We start from the raw sequence: 22287 nt of genomic DNA on the forward strand, positions 1-22287 counted from the left end.
AAAAGCACTTTTCTGATGGTCCCTTACTGAGAGCTCCGCTCTGTGCGAGCTCTTCCGGCTAAACGCAGATTGCGAGAGCTCAAACGAAGCAGTGCTCGTAATGTTGAGCGAATAAAAAAAGAAAAAGCCATCTGTGAAACATAACCAGCTTTGTCTTTTTGTAGGAAACGCACTTTAGATATTTTTAGGGTAAGAGGTTTTTGAGTTATTGTCAATCGTACTGGTTTTGATTCACTGCAATGTAAATATAGCTGCAGCTATGTGACGTTGCACGACCCACCTTTGTTCACTGTGCGACCCACTAGTGCACAGGTGTCAAACTCAGTTCCAAAAGGGCCGCAGCTCTGCACAGTTTAGTTCCAACCCTAATGAAACACACCAGATCAAACTAATTGAGTCCTTCAGGCTTGTTTGAAGCCTACAGGTAAGTGTGTTGGAGCAGGGTTGGAACTAAACTGTGCAGGGCTTCGGCCCTCCAGGGATTGAGTTTGACAGCCCTGCACTAGTGGGTCGCGACCCACAGATTGAAAACCCCTGTTCTAATTAGTCAAGTCATTAACACTTTAAAATAGTGATCCATTAGTAAATGCATTTCCTAGCATGAACAAACTATTAGTGATACTTTTATTACAGTATTTATTTGTCTTTGTTAATGTGAGTTATTGGGATTTTAATAATGTATTAGTTAACGTTGAACTATGATTGATAAATGATTCACAAGATTATTTAAACTTCGGTAATGTTAATAAATACATTAACATTGACTAATGGACCATCAAATCACAGTGGAGGAGAGGCAGGACAATATCAGTCCACTGTCAACAAATGACTATAAACTTGTAATGGTACAGCGGGGGATACTCTGTATCATAGCAACGGACTAAAAACAAAACACTGCAAATATGCTCACAGCTAAACATTTTTAACAGGGCATGCAACCTTAAAGGTGGAGTAGGTGATTGGCTTCAGAAACATTTTTTGTTGTGCTGGTTAAAACTTTTCACATTCCAATAATAATGATTAAAGTAAATGATCTAAATGTATTTAAATGTATTTTTATATTCTGGGGTAGGCATAAAACAAAAAGAAAAAGTTTGTCCAAATAAAAATCGTTGGGCTACCCCAACTCAAACTATCTGTCAACAAATTTAAATATGAATTTCTGTGCAGCCTGTACACACAGACGGATCAGTAATTTGCCAGTGCATGTGAAGCATGGATTTACAGCTAACAGAGTGAGCAGCATCAACCTGAACCTCTTTCTGAAGTACCAACGTGTCCTTGTATCCATGAAAAGAGGGATTGCTTTTGAAAGGGTTTCTACCAAAAATGCAGAATCAAAACTTTTCTAAACCCTGAATCAATATCAGAGTTAATTTTGTGCACTGGAGGGAAATGATGTTATGCAGTTCGAAACAACGATATGAAGGATGACACCACGGCTGAAGTATTAGTTTTAGACAGGTGTGTTTTAAAACTAGTGTAGATTTAAGTGTAAAAGGAGATGAAAACAAATGATGTACGATGATCAGTACAATTGAAAATGAAAAGTCACTCGTTGTTTTGGTAACATAATGCTAATGTAAAAAAGATGACCGCATGTTTCAGATTTTTTATTTTATGTTAAAATAAACAGCACAATGACAGACATGAAGGAAGCAGATCTCATTTTTAGAATTTACTTCTAAAACAGAAGTAAAAAGTGCTCTTCCACCTGAACAGCTTTACTGAGGTGAAATTTGATTTATATTCACACATTCGTTCATTTTTTAACAGTGACAGCCTGTGACACACTCCCACTGTAACGTTGCTATGAACATTGGTCTAAAATAGTGTGTAGGTATAATTTAATTGACTGTGAAAAATGTTGTATTTTTTAGTCATTGGCAGTTTATATGATTTCACTATTTAGAATTTGCAAAGAATACTTTTATGAATTGATTTTTTTATTTTTTTTTATTTTTACAACTTTACCACAATGCCAGTGTTGGGGAAATATAATTCCTGCACCCGCTGGACTGTCAACAGCTATGCTGGACGAAGTGTGTAAATTGATTTTTCTAACTGGTGAACGACATAATCTAGTGTTATACAAGTTTGTCTATCATAATCAGATTGTCATCTATTCAGTGCACGTTTATGACTTTAGGAAGCGTGGCTTTGGACGGCAGGGGAGGGACATAAATTTTCTAAATTATGCTAACGTTAGCATTCTGGCAGATCACTCTTAAGGAGGCTAATAACATTGACCATATTTTTTATTTTTATTTTTTCCAGACAAACTAAAATATTTTTTAACCGTAAAACAAAAATTCTTATATACGCATGCAGTATATATAATTATGTTTTAATAGTTCTATTAAAATCCTAACCTTAAAGGTGCAGTAGGTGATCTTCCACAATGCTAACAGCTTAGCATAAATCTCTTAATCACAGTCCCTCCCCTGCCGTCTAGAGCCACACCTCCTGAAATACGAGCACCGCAAAAGAACCCTCTCTCATGTGTTAAAAGCAACTAGTGCTTGTCCAGCGGCATGTGAGCCAAACTGACATACTATTTAAGAGCGAATATTTAGAGTTGTACGGTAAACAATATAGGGAGAGACTAGGCGGAATAGCGGTACTTGTGTTTTGTTGTTAAACTAATTAAAATCTACATCATCAATGCTGTAAAAGGTGCCTTATGAAATTGAAAATAGTCTTATCAATCTTTCATCAAAAGATTTTAGTAGCTGAACAACACTTCAGTGAAGATATAACCCATTTGTAACAACAACATCTAATGTTACATCAGCTTTGCGTGAAGCTAAAACAGTTTTAAAACAGAACATTATCTGTCTAAGAGAAATCCTTCAGCCATTGTCATCCTTTCTCCAGCATGCAAAGTAAACTCCAATATTGATTCAGGTTTTTAAAAAGTTTTGATTCAGCAGGTTTTTACCGATTGCGTGCGAGCATGCTCTCTCTAGTGATCGCGCATCATTCGCCGGAGCTGTGTACAAACGGCCGCGCAGTTGTACAAATCTGCATTTGCTGACAGACAGATTGGGCTACTTACTGGAATTATGAGAGATGTCGGTCCTTATGGACTTATGCCTTACCCAAAATATAAAAATACATATAAATACATTTAGATCATTTACTTTAATCATTACTACTAGACTGTGAAGAGACTTTCAACCAGCACAACAACAAATGTTTCTGAAGACAATCACCTACTACACCTAAGAAAAGCAATATTAACGACCAGGCTAGTCCATTTCTGGTTTAATTTATTCTCTAAGAAAATTGACCAACAAATCATTTGTTTGTTCAAAAACAAGTGTGTGTTGATGAAACTAGAAATTCTGGTCTGCAGTCTGTAAAGTCCATCTCACTTCTGTGTGAAAACAAACAAACAAAAAACTTTCTAATGACTAGAAAAGACAAGCAAATGCCTTCAATTTCAGCCTTCATGCACTTTGTTAGTGTGAAATCATTACACCAGGATTTTGAAAACAACAGATTTTAAAAAACAAGGCCTTAGTGACTGACTGACTGCGTTCACTCTTGTAGGCGATTCAAACAACCTTGAAGGTTTTCTTCTTTTTGTCTTAAACTGGATGAAAGAACATTGTGTTCAACTTAAGATAAAACAATAAACTGTCAAAGCGAACAAACAGTCCAATACAAGTTGATGTAAGATATAGATGAATAGGCAGACTCGTGTATGATTTATGAATTCTACAATGGAACAAAACATCAGCGCGATAACACAAGTTTTTCAGACAAAAGTTGTTAAGTTTTTGAAGTTTTAGGATTTGAACATCACAGAATACGAAAAAGATTAAGTTGTTAACATAAGTTTTTTTTTTATAGTATAGTATGAACATTTTCTAAGGCATTAAAATAAACACTATTAATTTACTTATGCATAATACAAAGTACATATTCATAAGCTGCCTGTGTATATTAAATTACATTTTAACGAAATATGCCAAAACTGAATAAAACGCCAAGTATTTCCGCAATTTTCATAAATGTTATTCATATAAAACTATGTTGCCTCTCCTAAAGATATAACATTAAGGCAGTTTAATTACCATTAGTATTTTATTAATGTAAAATAATTTAAAATAAATAAATAAATAACTGTCATAAACTTAGTATGGTAATATAATGTTATAAATAGTTACAATTTTAGGGCCAAAATTATTAGCCCCTTTAAGATGTATTTTTTATTTCGATAGTCAGAAAAAATATAAAATTATAAAATCATTATACAATAACATGCCTAATTACCCTAACCTGCCTAGTTAACCTAATTAACCTTAATTAAGCCTTTAAATGTCACTTTAGGCTGTATAGAAGTGTCTTGAAAAGGATCTAGTAAATATTTTTTTATTTACTGTCATCATGGCAAAGATAAAATAAATCAGTTATTAGAAATAAGTTATTAAAACTATTCTGTTAGAAATGTGTTGAATAAATCTTCACTCCGTTAAACAGAAATAGGGGAAAAAATAACCAGGAGGTCTCATAATTCAGGGGGGCTAATAATTCTGACTTCAACTGTATATACATATACATGCATACATTATTTATATACACGCACGCACGCACGCATGCACGCACACACGCACACACACACACACACACACACACATGCACACACACACACACACACGCACACACACACTTCCCCTTACCCATTATTATTGTCCCAATTCTCTTTAGTTTGAAGGTGTAAGGCTAAGGAGAAGGGCTAGATACCCCTTGAAACTGAGATTTTTCAGAATCACACTCCAAACCAAGGGGTACGAAAACTTCCCACAATACACCAGCAGCATGGCTGCACAAAGTAGTAAGGAGATGCACAAATTTGTATTTTTGAATACCCTTTCAGAAAAGTCTAGTGGCAGTGAATGACCTGTTTACAGCATAACTTTGATACACAAAAAAAATCCTGTTTACCTTACATTTTTAAGATGAATCAAATTAACCTCATGAGTCAAATTGAACTTATATTATGTTAAACTGACTTAAAACAGCTTGCATAACCTATTTAAAATATGATTAACTTAGTTTAATAAGTTACAGTGACCTGTACTAAACGTGCTGTCAGGACTAATTGATCATAAAAACTTTTAGCATAGGAACCATAGCCCCTTTCACACAGCGATACCGGTAAATATATGGAAAATTTCCGGAACGACTTTAAAGGTAAATTCAAAAAAGCGCTGTTCACATAGGTGAAGATGTTAGGGAATTTTTCCGGAAAAGAGCATTCACACATCCATTCCAAAATACCGGTAAATTCTGACAACATTAAGCAGAAATGACCTCTAAACGGCTGCACTTGTATTTGTAAACATTTGACTACATTACAAACTCTGTGGATCCATCAGTACTGTGAACAACTTCGATGAAAACATATAGAGAAACACTTTCGCATGTCGAGATGTACATGATGTGTGTGCTGGCGCTCACGGGCACACGCAAAGCTTGAACAAACAATGGCTTATCATAAGCATCTTATCGATAATTATTTAAACGTTTTTACACATTTAATTTCTAGCAGCTAAATGTGTCTGGAAAAATTTTCAAAGGCTTTTATTCTCATAAACCGCGGGGACGTGAATGCGTCTGACTGTTGTGATTGGCTAAAGCAGACGTCTCACGTCAGCACGTTCTAGATGTGCATGCACTCTTTCCGGCAATCTTTCTTCAGCGCTCACACAGCGCAGCATTCCAGCAAATTACCGGTATTGTTACAACTTCTCTTTCCGGAAAATAGCCAGAACTAATTTAACAGTATTTTTAAAAAGGGCCTGTTCACAAATACACACCTTTCCGGAAAATTGCTGGTAATTTTCCGGAAACGTCTGTATGTGTGAAAGGGGCTCATTAAGACAGCTGTTTGACAGGACCTTCAGCACAGATTTAAGTTACCTTAGTGTGTATTTTTGTTTAATTACTTTTATTGTATTTTATTTTTCATTTTTACAATTACACTCAAGTACATTCCAGAAAACTTACCAAAACTGAAAATACAGCAATTTTACTTATTATATAGATTAATGATTAATTAGCTTAATAAATTAACTGATAAAAATAAATGATTATTCACATACACAGTAATAACATTAACTATTTAATATGTTCAATTTAAACGTATAATATATTTTTACATTAATTTAGTAACATTTTCAACCTTATTATTTGCATGTTATATGAGGCTGAATGTTGAATTGTAAGCATATAACATTATTAAAAACCATTATTTAAGTACAAAGTCATAAACGTTATATATTTAATAGAATTGCTTATATTTAAAAGGAACTATGAGACATTTGGCTGAACTTTAGCTTCTTAACACTTGCTCTGCTAGAAGTTTATTTGATATTTCATGTTTGCTTAAGGCCTAATCCCAGTGGGATCGAAGATCTATCAGAAAGCGTTGCTGCACAGCCCAACGGGCAGACAGAGAGTGCCTGGGGCTTCTGGGAAAAGACATAAGAATGAGAAAAGACGTACTGAAGTCTCCAGTAAGGAACAGAGCCTCTGCAGCCGGAGCCCATTCCTTAAAGACCAGGCTGTTGTCCTGCAGCCGCTGAACGCCAAAACTCTCATAACTGCGAGTGAAGTGATCAAAGCCTCCTTCAGCCTCCTCCAAGAAAGCCAGCTGCTTCTCAAACAGCCCATACCTTCAAAACAGAGCAGAAGAAGACGTCTTAAAGAAACACTGACACAATAGAACAAGGATTTTCCAACTTTTAGATCAGGGACTGCTCAACCCTTCCTGCTGATTTCAGTTGCAACACAAATCAAACACACCTGCCTGTAATTATCGAGTACTGTTTAGTTCCTAATTAATCAGTTCAGGTGTGTTTGATCAGGGTTAGAGCTGAACACCCTTCTTTTAGATGACACTGTAAAAAAGCTGTGCACACACAGTGATTAGTAACTTAAAGCAAGTAAACCCATTTTTAAAAGCAACAAGTCAAGTTGACAATACAAAAATAATGTTAGTAAACCAATTGTAACTTGGAACTGTCAAGTTGACTTTTTATAATTATTCAAATTGTACTCACTTTATGATAAAAGTAAACTAACTACTTTTTTCCACCTTTATTTTTTTTTCTCAGATTTTCTGTATCTAGCAAAATGACAGTAAAATAAATCTGCTCTTCCAGAATCCTGTGTTTCTTTTAAATTCATGGAGGCTATAATTGTAGATTTTATAGACTTAATGAACCACCAAATGTGTAATATTGTGATAATTTCAGTAATTATTTGAAAACAGACATGCAAAATGTAAATAAAAAAAGACATTGATGTAGTTTCTTGTTTAAAAAACCCAATTTATAGTTTAAAAAATGATTTAAATATTACACTAAGTAGAAATATTTTAATGAAATGATTTTTTGCTCATTTGCTACATTTTTTTTCTTTGCTACTCTTTTTTGTTTTTTTTTTTGTTTTTTTTTTTACCAATTATAGTGCTACATACAGCAGGGAAAATAAGTATTGAACATATCATTTTTTTCTCAGAAAACATATTTCCAAAGGTGCTTTTGACTTTTCCTGGATGTTAGTAGCAACCAAAGAAATCCTTATGCAAAGAATACAAATCTAATTAGTTTACAAATGAGGTTATGCATAATAAAACGAAATGACACAGAAAAAAGTATTGAACACATGAAGAAAGGAATGTGTAGGAAGGCATCTGAAATCTATTAGTAGTTCTTCAGCAACCCTCTGAATGAATATTAGCTGCTTTAGTACAACATCTACATTAGCAGAATGATGAAGACGAAACCAGAGTGGACATTTCCGCAAGACAACAATCCAAAACACAGTCAAAGAAACTTTTAAATGTTTTCAGAGAAAGAAAATCAAGCTGTAGAATGGCCCAGCCAATCACCTGACTTGAATCCAATAGAGACGGGGTGGCCAACCCTGTTCCTGGAGAGCCACCTTCCTGCATATTTCAGTTGCAACCCATATCAAACACATCTGCCTGTAATTATCACGTGGTGTTCAGGTCCTAATTAATTGGTTCAGGTGTGTTTGATATGGGTAGCATCTGAAATCTGCAGGAAGGTGGCTCTCCAGGAACAGGGTCGGCCACACCTGCAATAGAGCATTTAAAATAAAGATCAGATTTGATAGATGAGACCCACAGAACCATCAAGATTTTTTCACTCTGTTGAAGTCTGTGGAAAAACTCACACCTGAGCAAATTCATGTGTCACCATATAAGAGGTGTATTTAAGCTGTCATCTCCCAAAAAAGTCTTTTTTTTTTTAAGTATTAAATACAATTCAGTAGTTCAGTACTTTCTCCTTGTCATTCCATTGTTATTAAAAATAAAAAATAATATTTTTTTGTTGTTTTGTTTTATTTTAATGAGTGTATTGTTTGGGTTTTTACCCAAATCTGGTTCAATTCCATGTCAACAGCTCTTTTAGAAATATTATTTTGTAGAAGAAAAAAAAAAAGCATATTTAATACTTAGCTCGCCCGCTGTACAAACATATTTAAAAATATATATACAGAAATGTATGGATTTAAAAATGTATTTGTTTATTTGCAGAACCCTAACTTGCCTATTTAAACTAATTCACTAAGTTAAGGTTTTAAATTGCACTTTAAACTGAATACTAGTCTCTTGAAAATTGTGTAGTAAAACCTTAATGTACAATTATCATGGCAAAAAAATGATATATTTATATTATATAAAATATAAAAAAAAATTACTGCATGTGCACAGCCAAAGTCATGGACTGTATCATACACATTTAAGCAAGTATATCTTATAAAATCTTTACAAGCATAATGCCTCTGAGCATCAGACATGGCAAATATATCTCACTATAAAGATGCTGAGGGCAAAATACAAAACAACCACATCCCAATGCACATAAAAACCAAACTGTACGAAATATGAAATGCTGTTAACCAATTTATCTGGCATTCAAACTAAATTATTTAATAAGTTAATATTTCATACTATTACATATGCCTCCATTTGGAAAGGCCTTTGGCAGAAGAAGCGCATCCGCCTGCAGGATCTCCTTTGAAATCTCGAAGTGTGCATCTGAAAACAGCCTCCCACTCATGTATGCCACTGACCTGGCACCTTTGACACACTATGCATTATATCACCCGAAGACGCTAAACACCTTAGCATGTGTTCTGCTGTTTGACTTCCCTTCGGTTTTCAATATCACCCATCTTCGTAAGAAAAACTAAACACGGGCATAAAGCCAGCCAAGTGCTGCCGGCTGCTCGATTTTCTACAAGGCAGATCAAGTTTACCTCCCACCTTCTGGCCATCAACAAAGGTGTGCCACAGGCTCCGTACTACCCCCACTTCACTTTTCTAGCTTATTTATTTACAGCATATTTACATTAAGGAACAGTAGCAGCAGATGTTTGAGGATCAAATATAAATTAGCATGTGAATATGCTGGATTTGTATTGTTTTAGAACAAAGTGAATATTTAATGGAATTAAATTGCGTTTTTAGTGTTTCAATGACAAGTGGTCATAGAAGTATTGCTGTTTCCACCTGGTGTTAACACGCATTCAAATGTGTCTTGTTACCACTTTCTTCAGTTTTTTTTCAGACATGTCTCTTATTTAATCATTATCTATTCTACATTGCTTTCGATGTGAAGGAATACTACTGAATACACAAAACACATGTTACTCATCTTGCGAGCAAGACAGGAAGCAAGCAAATGAAAAGGCGGTGAATGTCAGCTATGATTTTGATATAAACCTACATTGAAATAAATGTTTCTTGTAAAAAAGTAAAAAGAATGGATACCTTGTTTGATGCACTTTAATTTGCATAATACATACCATATTACAACCCCATATCAGTAAAAAGTTGGTCAGTATGAATATCAATCAGTATGCAAAACACAAATAAAAAAAAAAGATAGCAGTGCTTTCTAAATTTACCTTGACTTGTATTTCATTGCAGACAATAAACAAACATTAGTTCCTCGTGACTTTTATAGTTTTATTTTTTTCAAAATAAGCACGTATTTCAATGTTGGTTCTTGCAACACATTTAAAAATGAATAAATGAATGGCAACATTACAAAGACATTTAGGGACTGAAGACACCAAGTGATTAAGTGTTTCAGGTGTAATTTTGTCCCATTCTTTCTGCAAATAAGTCTTAGGGCTCTATCATACACCCACTAAGCGCGCAAGATGTCTATGGCGTGATTTGTTGCTATTTTCAGACCAGCACAACCCTAATTTCCATGTTTGGCACCACACTGTTTGAATAGCAAATCCATTTGTGTCAAATTTGTCATTAATGTGCAGGTCTATAAAAGAGGTGTGTTAAGGCGCATTGTCTACTGGGATTTTTAAGCACAACCATCTGTAGCGTTTACATAGAATGGTCTGAAAAAGAGAGAAAATACACTGCAGTTGCGGTTCTTGACCAGAGTGACTGGGAGGGCCAGGCAGAGGCCACTTGTACTTTTAGGGGGCACACCTAAACATGCTTCACAAACTACTTCAACAAATATTCAAAGTCTTTTTTTAATGTCGTTTTTCTATGTTCATTTATTTAACACATCAGATTGTATTGTACTAGGATAACACATTTATAACATTTAAGTACATCAAGGCACATTTTTGCACCTATAAACTTTAACAGATGCAATTTAAGTCATTGTTTTGCCCTCCCATTAATTTAAAATAATGTTTTCCAGGTGATCTTTAACAAACCAAGGAGATTTTCACAGTATGTTCTATGAAACCAAAATAATACTTCTGGAGTCATAAGTCTTATTTTTTACAGTTTGTATTAAATAAAAGCAGATTTTAATGTTTTAAAAAACTATTTTAAGGTCAGTATTATTAGCCTTCTTAAGAAACATTTACTGTTTATTTTTGATTGTCTACACAACAAACCAGTTATACACCTTAATCTGAATCAAAGAATATCGAATACTTAAAGGGAAAATATCTAGTAAAATATTATGCAGTGACTGTCAATATAGCAAAGACAAAAAGTAGTTATTAGAAATTACCAAGTTAGACTATTATGTTTATAAACGTGTTGTAAATAAATAATGTGTTGAAAACTTGTGCTTTATGTCACGAATAAAAACACAAATGAATGAAGGCAAAACTAAAGTTAAATATGACTTACATGAGCATGACTGAAAATTACATTTGATCAATGTGTTTCATCAATCTGTTCTCCGGGACTTGGCGAATTGGTAAATTCAAGACTGCATTTCCTAACGTAAAACTATTTACCCTCAACTTCTGATTAATAATAATACCCATGTAGAGCCGAGTACTTCCTGTACTAAATGCTTCAAATCGCTATTGAAAACAGAAGTCTAATATAATCAGCAGTGGACATTTCGATAGTGTTTCACAACATGAGCATGACTGAAGTTGAATATTTTCATTACCCGTTTCAATTTGGGGGTTAACTTCTGACGAATGCGGAAAACTGAGACGCGAAGCACTGTCACTAACAGAGAGTAAGTGTGCGGAAAAGGAGAGAGTGAGTTCGCGCAACACCGAGAACATGCCAAAGGAGAGAGAGCGAGTGCACGCAACACCCAGGCCACTCAAGAGATGTCTCAGTCATATCTCCGCAGTCTGCCATTGATGGCTGATCTCGCTTCTCATGGCGTTTTGACACAAAAATACACGTCCAAATTTAGGGGGACAAAAGGGGAGGCCAAGCTTGTTGATACCACCCGTCAGAGGAGAATGGCCAGACTGGTTCCAGCTGATAGAAAGGCAACTTAAATAAGCAATCGTTACAACCAAGGTATGCAGAAGAGCAGCTTTGACTGCACAACACATCTAACCTTGGGGCGGATGGGCTACAGCAGCAGAAGACTACACCGGGTGTCACTCCTGTCTGCTAAGAACAGGTAACTCAGTCTACAATTCACACAGGTTTACCAAAATTAGACAATAGAAGATTGGAAAAACGTTGCCTAGTCTGATGAGTCTTAATTTCTGCTGTGACAATCGGATGGTAGGGTCAGAAATTGGCATCAACAACATGAAAGCATGGATACATCCTACCTTGTATCAACGGTTCAGGCTGCTGGTGGTGGTGTAATGGGGTGTGGGGGATATTTTCATGGCATACTTTGGGCCTATTAGTACAAACTAAGCATAATGTCAAGCCAGAGTCTACCTGAGTATTGTTGCTGACCATGTCCATAAATTTATGACCACAATGTACCCATCCTCTGATGGCTACTTTCAGCAGGATAACACGCCGTGTACTAAAGCGCGAATCATCTCAGACTGGTTTCTGAAACAGGTAAATGAGTTGGGACAGTACTAAAATGGCCCTCACAGTCACAAGATCTCAATCCAATAGAGCACTTTTGGGATATGGTGGAACGGGATATTTGCACCACGAATGAGCAGCCAACAAATCTGCAGCAACTTCATGATCCTATCATGTCAATATGGACAAAAATCTCAGAGGAATATTTCTAGTATCTTGCGGAATTTCTGCCACAAAGGATTAAGGAAGTTCTAAAGGCAAAAGGGGGTCCAACCAAGTACTAGTAAGATGTACCTGATCAAGTGGCCGGTGTGTGTATACTACTGTACAGTATCTTCAGCAGAAAGTCCTTTTTTCACAATGATCACAATGAGTCACACATCCTAGCACAAAACCATATTAAAAATGATTGACGTGCTCAACAGCAAAAGTCAAATGCCAGCTCTATTAAACATCATTTAAAGCACTTCACTGCTGAAAAGAAACACGCTCTCGATTTTTCTCTTGTTTATTTTTTAAACAAGCAACACTTCTGCTCCACAGCTCTACATTAAAAGTGACTTAACATCTGCTTTTGAAGCACAAGTGTACTCGGAGCACACTGAGAAACACCTTGTGGTTAATTCTCGTTCTTCAAAACAATCGATAGTGTTTAAGTTCCTCTGCCACCTGCTGCTTATCAGACTCCCTTCCTGGATGCCACTACTACAAGAATTAAATGCGAAATCTGAAACAGCGAAGCTCTCAGCGGTCTGTCCAACGCCTACAGCATTCACACACTGCCGAAAACTACTGGAAGTCAATGGTTTGCAGGGAGAGGTGCTGGTTTCCAGCAGCGGGAGAAACGCTGATGCCATAAACTTACTGCAAATGAGCAGCCGTATACACACGTTGGTTTTGGTGGTTTATGAGGACTCTTCATAGGTATAAGAGTATTTTACTGTTAAAAAGAAAAAAAAAGTATTATATGGCTAAACCTAACCATCACAGGAAATATGTGGCTAATCTTTAAGGTAAATATTCCGGTTAAGAATAATTTTCAACAAGTCTGAATTACGAGGACACAAGACATGTCCACATAAATCACCTCAACATTGTTATACCTAGGTCAGTGGTTCCAAATCTTATATAACTCGAAGCCCAATAAATCAAACAAATATATTTTATTCAGCTTATTCCAAACAGCTTATTTTTTTATCGAGATAAGTATTATATTACTTCGCAAATCTTGTATCGAGTTCTGCTAGTGCAGGTCCTTAGTTCAGACAAGCAGTCAAAACCAGCAGTGAGCACTGGACCTGTTGACATGTATTTAGCAAAAAAGTAAAGGTTAGTATTGCTGGTTAGTTTCAAACTAATTGAATAGTGAACAAAAAATTACAAATAATTATTTATTTCTCGTCACTTAAACATCACAATAATGCTATAACATAAAATTATGACTAGATATTTTTACATGTATTAAAAACTTGATTTATATTAATAAGAGTTGCCACCGCCCAGCAATACTGTCATGGCCCTCCAGTCATACACACGTCAGTATACATTGTGTCCTCAACTCACCAAAAACAACACACCAACATAATATAGAATAATTGTATTTTAATTGGTTTTCAGCTCACCAAGCCTGAATTTATTTGATCTATTTTTTTTTTAAATGAGTCGCTCTCCTCAGCTCATAAATTCCTCTCACACTATACAAGCCACAATCTACAATTTCCATGTGACTTCTTATTATGATAATAATAATAATAATATTAATAATAATAATAATAATAATAATTCCTTACATTTATATAGCGCTTTTCTAGCACTAAGTGGTGGAATCTCTTCATCCACCACCAGTGTGCAGCATCCACCTGGATGACACGACGGCAGCCATATTGCACATCACACACTAGCTCGGGAGCCACATGTGACTCTTTGACCAAAAATGTGTGGCTCTCCAGCTGTCTCTCTTCAATAAAAAATATAAACTGTCACTAAAATTACTTTCCTATTGAAACTACAATTAAAATGACCTTTTTATTGTATATTTTTACAGCAAAATGAATAAGAATATGAAAATGACGTTTCAATGCGCATGTGCAGCGCTGTGGATTAGGGATCTGCGCGGGACTAAATTTTGAATCCCGCTCCCGCCCGCACCCGCCAGGGTTTAGCCCGAACCCGACCGCTCCCGCTTATATTAAGAATTTGTTGTCCCGCTGCCCGACCCGCCCCGTTTTCTGCCCGCCGCGCCCGATCCCGCTAAAGAGCGGGGGAGATCAAAACCGAAAATCCCCCAGCTATACAGTCCAGACAGCCAAGCTGTCTGTATAAACACACACACACACACACACACACACACAGCACCAAGCACACACACACAGACAAATCTCTCTCTCTCTCATACGCGCAAGCACTAACACACACACAAGCACCAAGCAGACACACAGGCGTTTGCTGTTATATCAACTCAAAGGCTTGTAATACCATGTATCAAGTACCAATGTAATACCAAAAGGTTTTATATAAAGATATATATATACTGAGTCGCGCCAGCTCCGGGCCGCAGCGCACATTACTCTCGGGCCAATTCCGGCGCGGATGCGTCAGCGTTGGCTCGCTTACGGCCGCCGCATCTGGCCCGATTGATTCGGGTCGGAATCGGGCAGTGAGTCCACAAGCATCCGGAGTCCGGCAGCCGGAGCCGGGCTGAGTGGTAAGTCTCTGGCAGGCGAGAATCTAGCCGGAACTGGCCCGAGTGTATTTTGCTATCTGGGAAAGCTCTCTCTCTCTCTCTCACATTCGCGCGCGCGCGCACTAACATACACACACACAAGCACCAAGCACACACACAGGCAAAGCTCGCTCTCTCTCTCTCTCTCTCTCTCTCTCTCTCTCTCTCTCTCTCATTCGCATAGCAATATCCGCAATATTGCTGGACAGCCCGCTCCCGTCCCAAATTAAACCCGTTACCGACCGTTCCCGCGATTTATTCGGAAATTTATTCCCGCGCCGCAGAAATCTGGTCGGGTCCTGCGGCGACCGCAGGACAGCCGCGGGAATGCAGACCTCTACTGTGGATTAACTTGAATCGGATACCAATAAAGGTTATGCAACTTCCATTTCTATGTTAACCTTGCGCACGTAAATTCAAATCACATTTATGACTGCAGGTGGCGAAAAGAAAACAATTCTATAAATTAGCCTTTCTTAATACATGGACTTGCTCGACATGTGATGCTTATGGCTCTCTAAAAAATACATTTGCCAAAAAATAAAAATAAAAAAATAACTCAGAAATGGCTCTTTGCCCAAAAAAAAAGGTTCCTGACCCCTGCACTAGCTGATTGGTGGAGAGGAGAAGCCAGTTATGATATGGGGATGGTTAGGAGGCCATGATGGACAGATGCCAGAGGGAAGTTTTAGCCAGGATGCCGGGCTTAAACCCCTACACTTTTTCTGACATCCTAGGATTTTTAATGACCACAGAGAGTCAGGACCTCAGTTTAACAGCTCATCTGAAAGACGGGCCCACTGAGCAGTAAAGAGTCCCCATCAATATCCTGGGGCATTAGGAACCACACAGACCACAGTTTGATTTCCCCATGCTGGTCTCATAAACACCACATGCGGCAGTAGCCTAGCTTTACCATGTAGTCTCCCCATCCAGGTACTGACCGAGCACAGCCCTGGTTAGATTCAGGGGGCGACCATGTGAGAGTGGCAGAGAGCTAGCAGGTAAAACGATGGTAAATAAATACATTCAAGCTCATACAATGGCAAAAATCACACAGTGTACATACAGTACACCTATAACCAGCAATACACTAACTTCAAGTAAGGTATATTCAATGTCATTGTCAATCAGCAAACAAATATTTAGGTCATTCTTCAACCTTAAAAACAGACTTATTAAAGTGCAGATATAATAAATCACTGTTATCAAATGTAATAAAAGCAGTCCAGGCTCATTAGAAGCCAACATTTTTGTGAAGTGGAAAAAAACTACATTGCTTCAGGTTTGTGTTGTTGCAAGTTTCAGATGACAAATCCACTAGAGGGTGCTGGTTACATTTTTGCTGAATTACTTTTGTTTTACGTTTTAAATACACACCCTACTTTTCTTCTTTTACATTTTAAATACACAACCTTTCCCTAATCCCAACCAATAGTGTTATCAAAAGCAAACAAAAGAGCGCAGTGCATTGTGACAACAGTTTTACCATTGCTTTTATCTCTTTTGTAAAACCGCCCTTTACTAAACTCAACCTGAGTGCTCTGCCTTACAAGTACAATACTGTACAAAGTGAGATACCAAACAAGCTTGTCACACAAGAAAAGTTGTCCATATGGAGAAAGATCGGTGAGGGAAATGATATTACAAATCATAAACATTGTTAAGTTGATTTGTGGCATTTATTTGGTGTCTTTGTGTGAAGAGTGCACAAAATAATCCATTAATCATCATTAGAGTGAAAAGAAATTAAGTATGTGTTTGCAATTTCACAAAAATGTAGGCTGAAGCACACATTTTCAATGAGCCCGAGTTGCATAAAACTTTAATAAGAGTAATAACAGGTTGTATTCTGATATGGTATGGCATTACTGCATGCATAAAACGCCTCTGAAAGCAACAGCAAAGAGCCTCATCAACCTGAACGCCCCTTAAGGTGCACTTGTGTAGATGTTGATGGGTTGAAGAAGAGGCCAGAGCTCTTGCACGATGCCCGAGGATGAAGAGGGCAGGCTGTTTCACTTTCAATTGCCAAAATCTGTCTGCATTTTAAATGCGAGCGTTGCATCTGAAGAGCTGACAAGTCTGGCATGGTCAAGCAGAACCCTGTGGGCTTGTCCATTTACGTCCCAGACATCTCCAAAACAAACGTCTGCTGACGCTTTATGATTTTCTGAATTCTTTTCCATGAATTTTGATGTGGTTTAAATGTGCTCTGGGTGGCTGAATGGACCCCAGGTTTGCTCACGGTAGATTTTACCCCAGGGATGCAGTAAACTACATATTTAGCGGTGCTTGCTTGAGGCAGCTTGTTAGGGACAGGTGTGATAATGCATTACTATGCGCATGGATAGTTTTCTCCTGGTAAATGTAAAATTTATATATAAAAAAAAAAAAAACATTTTATTTAAAACTTGAGGGCTTTGGAGAAAATGTGGTAAAATTGGAGATCATACCCTCATTTTTTGGGACTGTCCTACGATTCAAGAGTTTGGAAAAATGTTAAAAAAGAAATAGATAATATATTAGATAGGGAGATACCCCTCGATCCGGTTGTGTGTTTACTGGGTGCACTGCCCAAAGAGATGTTTGATAAGGAAGCAAGATTTGTCCTTAGGATATTAATAATGGTTGCAAAAAAAAAAAAAAAAATATATATATATATATATATATATATATATATATAATATAAATATAAATATATATATATATAAATATATATATATATATATATATATATATATATATATATATATATATATATATATATATATATATATATATATATATATATAACAGTACATTAGATGGAAGAAAGTTCTCCAAAAGTGGCTCAGTAGATTCAGAGACTTAAACAGGTCTATATAATGGAAAAACTTACTGCATGTCTACAAATGAAAACTGATATTTTTCTAAAGAGGTGGAAAAGTATTAAGACATATTTGGATATTTAGAGATTGCTTAACCTCACCTTAACATGACTGTTATTTGATGTAACTACTATGCAATACAATGTAACTTGATGTTAAAATGCATCCCCTGTAAAGTAATTATGATGGCAATACCTTTTATTTAAATTTTTTATTATTATTTATTTTTTTTCTTTCTTTCTTTCTTTATTTTTATTATTATTATAATTTCATTATTTATAAATTTTTTATTTATTTTTTTAGGTATCCCCTCGTGTGCAAGGGGTAAAATTGTTGGGGAAGGGGTTGTTCTGTAAAATAAATATATAGAAAAATCTTAAATAAAAAAGTAAAAAAAAAAAAACTTGAAGGCTCTTTTGATTGGTCAGTAAGTGCTATAAATTATTAAGAAATCCCTATGCAATTATTAGATGAAGAACAGATTGACGCAGCTTCTCCTATCGCAGCAAATACCATTTACTGTTACTGTTGATATTTAGCGCCATTTAATCAGGAAGTGACGATTTTGTTCTCCTTGGCTCGTTGAATGGAAATGCTGCTTTATTCGCATGTCTTTAATGCGATAATCCAGTTTTGCGCAAAAAAACTCATTCACATTTTTGGATGGAAACATAGCTATTGTGTATGGTCAGAGGGGTCCAATTTCGCTGCTGGCTTATTATCCTCTTTATAATCACTGCTATATAATAATAAGCATAAGTGACTTTTTAAAATGTTATTTGTATAAAATTCCAAGTTATAATCAATTAAGATGAGTAAATGGTGTAATTGCTCATTTTTTGTTTATCATATCTAATGCCTGAACTAAAAATAATAATAATACAAAAAAATATATACCTTCACATGATGTCATGTTGTCAAACCTGGCACTTCCTGAATGAATTCATTGTCATTTGAGATCACAGCGAGGCCGTTTAACCTTTGGCATTTGGTTCTAAGGTTTTAAGCCTTTTCAAAGTTTCTCTTATGCACAGGAATATGATGATATGAATGCAAATGTGCTGCTATTCGCTCAGTGTCAAGCTCATATTTCTGGAGCGAGGAGACAGATTTCTTCTTTTCAAACATTAAAAGAAATTAACATAAATCAATGTGCAGATGGACAGAAGCGTAACGGTGTCATCTTTTGAAAGGTTACTGGCCTACTAATCCATCCTTCATCCTTGTCTGCTACAGTTATGAATGCGAATGAATGATACGACACTAAAATGCAGCATAATGTTCTAGAATAAGCTGTAGGCAATACTGGGAAAAGAATGTGCACATTGTGTTGAGGTAAATGTTAACAAAATGTTACAATAGCGGTACATCCTTATAATCCTACTTCCTACTATGTTTTGCACAGGTTAAAAACTCTATTTAAAATCGATTGATAATTGAAAGTAATGTGTTCCATGTGCCTTTTAAATTATACATAATATGTTAGCATACATTAAGCTATAAAATGGTAAAATGCAACATTTGAATTAGCCTGCCATCTTTGCTATTGCTAAATACATTGCTATAATTGCAGATCATGAACAATTAGCTTATTAACTTTTTATATACATATTATTTAACAACATATTTAAATGCCAATTTGCACATAACAGCTGCTCATGGAATGTTGTATATAGTAATATACCTGCACATTCACTTGTCAATTTGCATTCACTACTTACTTCTATTTTTAAAATATATTTATTATCTGTCTTTTTTTTTTTTTGTCCTGTCTCTGTAATTCTGTTGCACTGTAGAAGCTTCTATCATGAAAACAAATTCCTTGTATTTGTGAACATACCTGGCAATAGGGTTCTTTCTGATTGTGATTAAGGTAACATACCACTAGCTGATTAGCCTCCAGCCCCTTGCTAATAATTACCCTGTTATGTTATTATATTGCAAAAAAGTTGAACTATTAGCATCTTAAATATTTTTAGCCAAATGGCATACTGTAGCTTACCAGCACTTCATCAACCTCGGATCAATTGCTGGCCTAATACAATGCTATGTTAGAAAATCACAAACAACCTAGCCTATTAGCATACTATCAATTGGCTACCAAATACCCTGCTTTGTTAAGACTATCACAGTTTAACCCATTATGGTAGCACTCTAGTAGCAGTGATATCATATTTATTATTACTACCCTGCTTAAAAAAAAAATAAAATAAAATAAAATAAAAAAAAAAGTCAAGGCCATTGCAGACTTGTTTCCAGCCATTCCCAGCCTGGTCTTGATGACCAGCTAAAACCAGCTTGACCTAGGAGCCCAGCCAAAACCAGCTATGTCCAGCTTAAACCAGACTGGGCAAGCTGGTTTTAGCTGGTGATTTTCCAGCCTGACCAGCTAAGACTAGGCTGGAAATGGTTGGAAACCCGCCTGGAAATTGCCAATACTCCTCTAAAACCAGGCTGGTTGACCAGCTAAAGTCAGCCAACCAGCCTAGGCTGTTTTTTTTTTTTTTTTTTTTAAGCAGGGTAGCAAACTGCAAACAATTTAGCTAAATAGTATGGCATACCACTACCTGCTTGGTCTTGTTATTTGATATTGAAATATTATATTAGCAACCCTCAAACCATTTAGCCTATCAGTGGTACATATGGCTAATTGCAAATCAAATACAGTGTTAGCAGATGCCAAACAATTTAGCTAATTATTGCAACAAAAAAAGCTAAAACAAATGCTACTAGGTATCTAACAAACAATTTTAACCTATTATTGTAGCATTCATTTATCCTCCTATCTATAGCTAGCCAAATACTTATATCAATCAACTAATTTGTATTAACCACTCAAGTATTGTCTTGCTGGTCTCAATGCCGGTCAGGATCAGCACTTAGACCAGCATTGGAACCAGCAAAACCAGCATTGAAACCAGCAAGATCAGTATACCAGCATCAAAACATACCTTACCAGCATGTGCTGTTTTTTTTTTTTTCAGCAGGGTATATAATTAGCTTATTATATTGTTATCCAAATGCCCTAATTTGTTAACATACTGCAAACAATTTAGCTAATCAGTATAGAACACCAATACCCGATTAGTTATTTGACTTGTTATATTAGCATCCCTCAAACCATTTAGCATATTAGTGTAACATAAGGCTAACTGCAAATCAAAAACTGTATTATGCTGCGGTCACACTAAAGTTTGAGCATGCGAAATCCTGTTGTATTGCGCTCCAAAAACAGGCAGGCATGAACAAGTTGAGTAGACATTAAGAAAGCGAGTGATTGGTCCATGTTTTAAATTTCTGTCCAGTAAGGTCCTGTTTTGATCCTCGATTGGTCTCAGCAGTCACGATGCGATTTCACAGGTACCAAGCTTGAACTTTGCAATGCAGCAAACTGCGAAACTTGTCGCACGAGCTTGCGTTTCCAGTCTGACGCATTTGTGAGCGCATGAATGGAAGTCTATGGGGAGAAAAGTCCAGTGTGACTGCAGCTTTACTAATATATCAAACAGCTTGGCGTATTAGTGCAACAAACTACTAGCCAATTAGCCCCTATTAATAGCCAAATATTCTGCTATTGCAGCATTCACTGATTAGCCTTCAAGACAAATACTCATATTAAACAATTAATTTAATTACCCCTAAAGTATTAGCCTGCTAATTTATTTTAGATTTCATGTTTGCAGATTAGATTATGAAGAGAAAAGAATATGCATAAATATGATGCTACTTTTGACTACATTTAAAATTTGTATATAAAAAAGTGACTTGTTTATATAAAGTGACATTATATAAACGTATAGCATTTTACTACCATAACAGTTACTGAGGAATCAGGATTTGAAGTCTTTCACAAAACTGTTTGTACCTAATGTTAATAGACCAACAATGTTACTTTTCTAAACAGGTATTACAAAAAGCTACTACCTGAGGCTCATGAGGGATTGAATTCAACAAGGCAATCGAATTGTGCATGACACTGACCTGAGCTGAGTGAATGGGAGCAACAACTTACAATGACCCCTGAAAAGTGTTGTTAAAAAGCATTATATCCTGAATTGCTATTCCTATTCAGTACGGCAACAGCATAGTAGCATTCCCAGGACACCCAAAAGTTAACACAAAGCAAACACCTGATAGCCATTTGCAAGGAAATTAATCCGAACCCCCCTCCCAACCCATGCCCACTATCAAACTTCAGCTGCTCTGTGATTATGAGAGTCACCGCCATTACAAGAAATCAGTGTTTGAGGAGCGGAGGGAGGGTTGGCCTACTGCCGCACCATAAGGCAGTGATATTCTCCGCATGTCCGCAGGCTCGTGTCCCAGATGATTAGAGTCTAGAGGAGAGATCAGAAACTGCATCTCAATCAGAGAGTCAAGGTGACTTCATAGGAAGCTGATTTCCAACATGG

The 22287-nt window shown here is 36.3% G+C and overlaps 1 protein-coding gene across 3 annotated transcripts in view; it reads right to left on the reverse strand.

Annotated features, from left to right (window-relative positions):
* gbe1b (glucan (1,4-alpha-), branching enzyme 1b) overlaps window positions 1–22287 on the reverse strand; it is a 251310-nt gene that overhangs the window by 208595 nt on the left and 20428 nt on the right. For all 3 annotated transcript variants that reach the window (XR_015509028.1, XM_087283697.1, XM_087283698.1), the window contains exon 2: window positions 6517–6686. Coding sequence is in view for 2 of the 3 variants with exons in the window: in XM_087283697.1 (XP_087139823.1) it covers window positions 6517–6686 (170 nt within the window). In the remaining variant the exon portion in view is untranslated. The remainder of the gene's footprint in view (window positions 1–6516; window positions 6687–22287) is intronic.

This window comes from Danio rerio, chromosome 15 (genome assembly GCF_052040795.2).
Source record: "Danio rerio strain M-AB ecotype USA chromosome 15, GRCz13ab, whole genome shotgun sequence".
Lineage (NCBI taxonomy): Eukaryota > Metazoa > Chordata > Actinopteri > Cypriniformes > Danionidae > Danio > Danio rerio.